Raw genomic sequence first — 9,065 nt, 5'->3', positions numbered from 1 at the left:
GCAGATGCATTTTTTCATGAAAGAGGAGGATAAATCCCGCTTGCCCCCGCACTGACTTTTTTATTGCTGTTGCATCGCCTGGAAAAATGGGTTTCGGTCGCTCCTGCTGAATCCTCGGAGCATTCCAGAGAGTTGCTGCAGCGAAGGACTTCTCTAATTTTTTTTGCGTCGGAGGAGCTGCGTTGATGTTCACCGCTTTTTTGTAAAATGGAGAACGAGATCTTCACACCCCTTCTGGAGCAGTTCATGTCGAGCCCTCTTGTCACCTGGGTAAGCGTTCATTTTGCCTCCCCCCCCCGTTACTCGTTTTATTTGCTCATTGTTCGACGAGAAGTGCCTTGCGGCAAGAGAGCGAGGTGGAGTTAATGTCAGGGTGGTGGTGATGATGAGCATTATGTTTTAGGTTAAGACATTCGGACCGTTAGCCGGAGGAAATGGGACCAACCTGGAGGAATATGTGGCGCTGGTGGATGGAGTGTATCTGAACGAAGTCATGCTGCAAATGTGAGTGTGGGCAGGCGCTGCCTCGGGGGTATTTCTTTTTTTTTTCTTTTTTTTTTTTTTTGCCGTTCTATTTCTCCTGTATTTTTGCTTCCTTGTGAAAAATCCTATCCCTCCCTCCCCGTGTTGACCTTGGGGAAATTTTTCTTTTGTACGTGACACGGTCATGTGGTGAGTGAAGAGGAGGCTCGGGAGCCTGGCAGATCCTGTGCAGTGTCCGAGGGATGTATTTGCAGGATGTATAGTGTGATACAGGCTGAATCACGGCTGGAGAATTTACTGGAAAACGGCATGACTGTAAATACTTTCCCAGATTTCCACCGAGAGGAGTAAGGATTCATTCTGCTGTTAAGTCCTGCTCATAACCAAAAATCTGAATAAATTTGCTTGGCTGATAAGATTCTAATCCATATCTTGGCTCACGTGACCTACAACTTGAGGCTGGCATGCGAGTCACACAGTGCTCACTGAGCAAATGGACTGGCCTTTAACTCCTTCCTCTTTATTTTCCACGCTTCCAAATTTGAGTGGATAGCAGCTGAGCTGATAGTTTGAGAGTACAGAGTGTATTCTGGCTGCAAACCACGGAAGAACCGTTTTTACCTGGGTTTGTAAACCGTTCATTGGAGAACTCTGATTGTTAGAAGGATTTCTTGACAGTGGTTTTTTGTTAATCATCATTTTGACTGGAATGTTGCCCACTGCTGTAATGCTGGAGAGTAACACTTCTGTCAGGTGTCTGGTGATAGACTCATGAAAGTGTTACTAGTGCAAAAATTTCTACTTTTTTTTTTTCTTTTTGATATTTTAAGTCTTTACAGAGAAATAAGCCTTTTGTTTGTACAGGTATGGAAAACTAGGCTTGTGGCTGGAAACTGGGTACACCAGTGCATGAGCAGCTTGTGTTGGCAGCTGTTCCTCAGGAACACTGCTCAGGGATGGGCATCCTCTTAACTCTGTTTGTAGTTTTTTACTCATATTTAGGACTTTAAAAGTTCGTGCAGGTGGTGTTCAGTTGGTGTTCAGTTGCTATTTGCATCTTTTTGCAACCACAGTTTTCTTTGTTTTCTACCTCTGCTCAGCCAAAATTCCACGTATTCACTTAAAATATTCCCTCTAATGTTGAGAAACATGGAAAACTTGGTGGAATTGAACTTTTTGGAAAACAAAAAACCAAAAACCTGAGTCGATTCTGGCGCATTATTTTTATCTCACAATTTATTTTTTTTCTTGGGCTACATGTAAATTAAATGTCTTATCAGCTACATCCATGCATTTAACATGTAGAGCTTCTACTTGGTAAAAAAGTTTGACTCAGGGAAGGCAAATTTAGCACTGGAACAAGGTGATTCTGAAGAATATAGTCCTGGAGTTAAACTTTATCAGTAATTTTTTTAACAGTGAGTATAAATTGATACCTGGCACACGCTTGTAAAGTGGAAAGCTGTTGGGAAGGAACATTCCTGTGCCTAAGGCACCGTGTGTTGAGTTTGGCTTTGACTTTGTGCATCTTTGACCCCATGCCATGATTGCTGGAGTTTACTTAGGAGGTGCTGGGTGTGTAGGTATAAAAAAACCACACACTGGAGATGTAAACTGAAAAGAGTTTGGTAAGTCAGAACAGTTAAAAACTACCTGAAACTAGAGGTGAATGTAAAAGGATTGGCGTGCAAACAAAATTAATTTTAGAAATATGTACCCACACTGGAAGGTGTGTTTTACTTTAAATACATTATTTGGGAGGTGAGGTTGGTTACTGCTTAGAATTGCCTTTCATGACTGTGTTCATATTTTGGGAAGGTTCAGTTTGTTTTGGGTTTTGTGCCAGGACTGAAAGAGGGAAAAAACTGTTTCATGTGTTGCAGACTGATTCTGTCAGCGGTGAAGTCACTGTGGAAAGCTGTGTTCACCTCCAGTCCTCTTCACCTTCAATATCCACTTATTAAGCACACATCTTCCTTTGCAAAGAGGCAGCCCCAACTAACCACCCACAGAACTTATTTCCAGTGTTTGCCATTTTTATTTCTTTTATTTTCCTTTCATTCTTGGCTACCACGTGTTGAGGAAATGTGGCAGAAAAGTTTGTGTCACGTGGCTTCAAAAGAGGTGTTTTTCGTCAGAATGTTGGGATTGGAGGTTTTGTTGTTGTTTGGTTGGTTTGGTTTGGGGTTTTTTTTTTAAAGCTCTCAGTGACTTCCCATGAGAACAAGCTCTGTGGTGAGGAGCTCTGGCAGTGGAGGCTGTTAGAGGTGCTGTGCTCCTGCTCCCCATATACCTTAATACTTAACTGTGTTCTTGCCAAATGTTGGAAAACCAAATTCTGTGACCCTAAAAGTGAGCATTAAATATTGGATTGGGCATGATTTGCAAACAGTGACACAGTCAAAAAAAAAAAAAAGTGGCTTTGTTAGTTAGGGAAGGTTTTTAATTCGGTCAGAAAAGAGTTAATCCTGCCCTCCATCAGCTACCAGTGAGAGTTTGTCAGGACAGGATTTGTTTCTCCTTGTGCTTGTCTGGATCAACTTTATTTCCCACAATTGTAGTGATTCAGAGGAAATAGGTGTGAGCACTGGAATAGTTGCAGGATGCTGATGGGACTGAGGCTGTAGGGTCTGTCAGCACTGAGTTTATTAGCACCTCATGCACGAGAGGGGAAAATTCATTGCATTCCTTGTCTGTCTTTTGACTTTGGCTTTTTGGACACTTCTGAACATGTGAAAATTGCACAGATTCCATTCGGTGTCCAGTTACATCTGAAGAGCTCTTCCTTTGTTGGAGATGCTACAGGCTCATTTAATTATTGCTTTTTTTAATTTTGTTTTTAATTAAGGAGAGTGCCAGCGTTACAATATTAGCTCCCCACTTGAGAGAATGCCTCTAATTTCCTGTTTAAATTTAGGCCCAGTTCTTCAAAAGTGTTGGGTTACCTACCTTCTGCTGGGATCAGTCAGTATCTGATACTTGGGCACAGAAACCCATCTGTCTTTCTAAATCTGAGCCTTTATCTTTGTGTTCTTTGGTACAAAAAGGGGGTCAGGCTGCCTGCAAATCCATCAGAGCCCAGAGATCACTGCAGGGCTGCTCTGCCAGGGCAGGGAGGGGGGGACATGCCAGGAACCCTTCCTACCTTCCCTGCACCTCTATATCATGATCTTCTGACATGGGAAAGTTAAAATCTGTTGTGTGCAGTGCTGACATCAGTGAACCACTGTCATTCAGTGGATTAGTCACCTGTTGCACATCTCTGCACAATTGCAGGAAAATAATACTTGCTTGTCCCAGAGGTACTTTTCCAGCACCTGACTGGCATCACCTCAGGGGCTTTTTATAGTCTGAGCATTGTGCTGTTTGTGTTCCTCTGATCCAAAAACATCAAGGTAACTTTACAGAAACACTCATTTTCTGAGTGCTGTTTAATTCACATTTTTGATAGGTTCCTGTTCTCTGATATTTAACTGAATTCCAACAGGATTGTGTAAGAAATGCTGGGAGCCTTGTAGTATGAGCTGTGGTTCCCAGACTGACAAGGGTCTTGCTAGTTCCTTTGAATAAAAACAGACAGCTGCAAGTAGTTACAAGATTGGGGCTTTCATTACATTTACCACCACCATTAATATTTGGTCAAGCAACAAAGACTCGAAACTGTATTTTACTTTTTTTGTTTTATTTTACTATGCTTTGCAGTTGTGGAAAGAAATCTGGTTTAAAGGAACTCTTGGACACAGACTGTGTGCAGGGTTGGTAACGTGCAGACCCAAACTCTGAATTAATTTAATCCACTGTCTGGAAAACCTGGCTGCTTGCACCCCAGTGTGCCATTTATAACTTTGCTCTTAATTTAATCTATTAACCAGGACTTTCCATATCAGTTGCTGCATCCAGACATGCTGAAAGCCGCTTCAAAGGGTGAGATATTTTATCCTCCTGGGTTTTTTCCCCTTTTGCTATTCTCCCACTGCTTTTCCCTGGCTGGATTCACTTGCAGGCCTTTCCCACCCCTCAGATTTTCCAGGTGGACGGGCTTGAGTGTTTCCTTGCCCAGCTCTGGCAGTGTGTGCCCAGAATGTGGACTGCTGCCCTGGCTGCTCTTCTGAGCTCTCAGTCTTCACTTGTGAGCTTTTTTCCAAGCACTGGAGCCTGCCAGCCCATACTTCTGGCTTGCCTATATCTTTCCCTGAAAGCTGGACTCGGTCTCCGGTGCAGCAGCCAGCTGCCTGCTCTGGGAAAGGGAGCAGGAACAGCCACCCCGCTCCAATTAACTCCTTCTTGGGAACACCAAGCAGCAAGAGGCAGGTTCTGCCTGGGTGGGGAAATATGGAAAAGAGGGAAATGAAATCGGTGACTTTGGCTGTAGGAGCATCTATTTTAGGACAAAGGTCAAATATGATGAAGTCTGCACCTTTCTCACTTTGTAGCAAGTGCATTTGATTCTTCTCAGACGTGCTCTGTTGGGTTTCCACAGGTGCAAGGTACATCTCCCTCTCAAAGTTTGGAGCTGTTGCTCTCTCCTGCAGCAGCAGCAGGGCCTAGATTTTTCTTCAGGAGAGATGGATTTCTAACAGTAATTTTTCTTCTGTAAATGGTCCAGCACAATGTGCAGCGTGGTCAGGAACTGTTGGGATTAAAACCTTTTGATTACAGAAAAGGAAAACATCATCATCATCATCACCATGGAACATCTGCCTGCAGTGAGCTCTGAACTGGGCAGATGAGGGGCATGTGGGCTGGTATCTGCACTGCTGAGGGGCTTGGTAGGAAAAGGGAAGAAAGTGTGGGTTGAACATGGAATGTTTGAAGTGTCTGATCTTGGCTTATGTTTCACTAGGGTTTCTAATGCACGTGTACCCTTTTCCACAGTTGATGTCCCCTTTCCTTCCTCCTGGCTGCTCTGACTTATTGCTGAGCAGCAAACTCTTCTGTGCTTTGCTCTTGTTCCTTGCAGAATTTTGAAGATTAGGAATTAAATCACCTAATCTTCCTCTACATGTATGCATCCACTTCTTTTCTCTCTTCTTCATGTGCTGTCTTGATTATCTGTCTTTGTCTCCTTATTTCTTTTGGTAGTGTACTACTTATCCCACCCTTAGTCTGGGCTGCTAGCTGGGGCCAGGGAATAAAGGCTGGACTAAAAACCATTTTTAATACATACAGAGGTGGTTTTTTGGGTCTGTCTACCTGTTTCATGACTAACCATCTCAGATCTGAAATCAAACTAACTCATTTCAGCATTGAAAACAATCTGGTGAGGAAATAACATATATTCACTGTGGCTTTTGTAATGTCATTTTCAGAGGATTTTGCATTGCACTTACCTCTGTCTGCTGTTCCAAAGCACTCCATGAAAATCATGGCAGCAGTAAAATCCAGAGTTTTAGGTGAGCTGCAGATCCCTTTCCTGGGGCACTGCTTCAGGTTTCCTGGCTGGTCTGGAGGTCTCTACACCACAAACCTTGGCAAGATATTGCTGTACTCTGATCTTTCCTTTAAAACTTACCCATGTTAACTGACAAATTGGTTGCTAAATCAAGCACATCATATCCTTTGCCAAATTTGACAAGCCTGCTTCTAGATTTTCCTCATTTGTTTCTTCTGCTGAGAAAGGAGATGGAAGGTTTGTGTTCTTTCATATGTTCATCTTATTTTTGGTTCCTCTAAACTGAATACCAGTTTGTTTCCTTGTCTTCCCCACTGCACCACTTTTCCCTATGTAGTAATTATTTAGGAATCAAGGCTTTTTTTTTTTTGGAACTGCTGGTTTGTTAGAGCACATGACCTCAGTGGTCAGAGATTATTTGGGAATAACTGCGTGAGCCTGTGGGTTTGCTTTGTTTGGGAGTGCAGGATTTATCCTGAGGATGCTCCAGAGGCAGTTGTTGTTGAGCAGCGTTTACAAAATGCCTCCCTCTCGTTTCATGGGATTAATTGATGCCAAGGCATTGAATGGAAGCAAAGCTGCTGCTTGACCCAAGTGAAAATTACCTTCTGTTACACTTTTACACTGGGAAATGGTAAGAGGTGAACTCCTAAATGGTGTGTGCCATGTTCCTGGCCACTGAGTGAATCTTGGAATGTGGTGCTCCCAAATTTGCTTCCTTTCCTGCAGTGATATGAGATAAAACCACTTAGGTTTATTGCAGAATTCTGTCTTGGTTTAAGCTTCAGGGAGATATTTGCTCTAGTTTTTCTTTGTGTGGTATCTTTGTTTTTCTTAAATAAGCCCTTGAGCGAGGAGTGTCTGGTGTAATTTCCTGGTAGCTTGGGAATACACTTGCTGTGTGTTTAGTGTTGTGTGTGCTGGACAAAACCAGCATACAGACAGTACTTGATGTGTCAGAGAAGGGAGACAGATGTCACACTGTCACTAGGCTGAAAACTGGTATGGCCAAAGGTGAATATGTATTTTAGTGTTATTATTTTACTCCTAGAAGGTTTATTTCCCTTCGTGAGAAAGGGAAATGCTAAAGTAATAGTGCTCCAACCAAAAGCCTTCAGTGGAAGTCATTGTGGCGCTATTTTTACAGCCGAAGATCTTTTTAGCCACAAGAACTGCAATATTTGGGTGGCTCTGGTGTCATTTCACTTGGCTGGTCGCACATTGTTTCCTGTGGGTTTAATGCTCCGGGTGCTGAGATGTTTGACCTGTGGTCAGGCTGCTTTGACTCGAGAATTTACAGCTCCAGCAAAGCTCCAAGTCAAGAGTAGAAAGGAGGGAACCTTTTTCCAAGTCTTCCAAAGGAGGAATTGGTCTTGGTAGTGCTGTGATTATCAAAGACAGCGAAGTGCATGGTGCCGTGGTGCTGGAAGTTTGGTGGGGCAGAAGAAAAAAAACTTATACATACAAACTACCTCCAAGAGGTTTTTTCAGCCTTACATAAAGAAGACTGCATAAGTGTGTATTGTTTTAAAATCCTACGTAGCAATTTCCCCCTGTATTCATATTTTAAGTGTCTTAGAAAGCGTGTTAGCTCCACAAATGCCATTTGCTCGGGGCAATAAGTGTTTGTTGTCTTCTCCTCTGTGCTGCTCGCTGCTTCCTGTCGGCGATGACAACTTGCCGGCCCCGTTCTGCCGCTTTTATAACTGTTCCTGATGTTCCTTCCCGAGGGATACCTGCGTGTCTGCACGATGTCGTTCCCAGGGCAGGTTGTAGAAGCCCTTTCTGCCGTCAGTGCCCTGTGATGTTGGGTGCCAGGTCGTGCCGCGCCTGGTGATGCCGAGCTGGGAGCGCCGAGTGCCCGAAGTTAATGTGGTTGTTGTCGCAGGATCGTTGTGGGGGTCGATGTTTGCGGTGCTTTAGTGCTCGGGTGCTTTGAGGTGTTAATCGCCAAGTCGAGGAGTTTACAGTTGCTCTGTTAATTAGTACTGCGCTGAATGGATCTTCAACTTTGAACTCCTTTCGGAGGTAAAGAGCTGACCCTGAGAGGGAAAGTAACATGAGGGCTTGAAGTAGAAGTCAAACCTTCGGGATTGCTGATCCTCAGGAGTTTGTTTCTGTGCCGTGTCCATCCCTGACCTTTGTAGCCTGTGCACTCCTGCATCCTGGGCACCTTTTGGCTTTAGTTGAATTTGGAAAGTGGTGTAGAGCAAGTCCTGCAGCATTTTCACCCTCCCTTTTCAAACAGTAATTCATACTAATTAGAAAATCCCTCAAAAACTGACCAAGCAAACCAAGAAGATACTCAGAGTTGTTGAAGTGTGTTTGTCAGCCTTTCTGCTTCTTATGCATTTCCTCAAAAAAAGGATTTGTTTGTTCTTGTTTCTTCTAGAATTCTCAAGGTTTTAATACCTAGGTGTGTTTATTTTGAGTGGCAGCATTAAGTGTTCTGGGATGCTTTGAATCCCATGGGTTTTCCTTCCCGTGAGTAACACTTTTTACTTTGATGGAGGCCAATTCACCTTTTGCAAGCTCCACGTTGTCATTGATTGTCGTGGGGAGCTCACCCAGGTTACTCAGTGACTCACTGGGTTCAATTTTTGGCAGTTTTTGATTTTTTTCACCTTTTAGTGTGATAGGAAAAGAGTGGTCAAGGTGAAACAGTAGTAATAAAGTCATTTTATACCAGTGATGCTAAAAACAGAGGTTGCTCTCTAAAACTTGGAACTTAGAGATTTTCAGGGGGTGTTAATTCAGTGTATGGTTAGTCAGTGACAGGTGAACTCTCTTCTTTCCTCACGTATTTTGCTCACCTGCAGCACCTTATTGCTGTTAAGAAACAGAGACAGGACGAACAATAAATCTGGGCTGTTCTGGGCTCTGTTGTTCTGTTTGTTTTTTTTTTAAACAAAAACAAAGTTCTCCCTCTCTCTTTGAGGGAGAACTCAAAGCTCGGTCAGCAGCCTCCTGAACAGCCGTGATTTTGCGTGGCTGTTCGTGTGTTCCCACGTGAGGGGCTGTCCCTTCGTGCCATGGGGTCCCCGCAGGTCAGGGCAGCCCTGGGTGCTGTGCTGGGCAAGGGGGGCACGGGGTCAGTGGGCGGGCCAGCAGCCTCGGAGCACACGGAACCGTGAGGAATTAGGCAGCTCCTCCGCTGGCAGTGCCAGCGCGATCGCTCGGGCACCGGGCA

At 43.9% G+C, this 9,065-nt stretch overlaps 1 protein-coding gene across 16 annotated transcripts in view; it reads left to right on the top strand.

The window, feature by feature from the left end:
* The first annotated feature begins 156 nt into the window (after positions 1-156).
* The window catches only part of CCDC88A (coiled-coil domain containing 88A), a 60,958-nt gene continuing 52,049 nt past the window's right edge, over positions 157-9,065 (top strand). For all 16 annotated transcript variants that reach the window (XM_064650951.1, XM_064650957.1, XM_064650956.1 and 13 more), the window contains exons 1-2: positions 157-270; positions 404-504. In XM_064650951.1, the coding sequence (XP_064507021.1) occupies positions 208-270; positions 404-504 (164 nt within the window). In that variant the 5' untranslated portion in view covers positions 157-207. The remainder of the gene's footprint in view (positions 271-403; positions 505-9,065) is intronic.

Source organism: Pseudopipra pipra, chromosome 3 (genome assembly GCF_036250125.1).
Source record: "Pseudopipra pipra isolate bDixPip1 chromosome 3, bDixPip1.hap1, whole genome shotgun sequence".
Lineage (NCBI taxonomy): Eukaryota > Metazoa > Chordata > Aves > Passeriformes > Pipridae > Pseudopipra > Pseudopipra pipra.
This window is presented reverse-complemented; position numbering and strand designations above follow the sequence as displayed.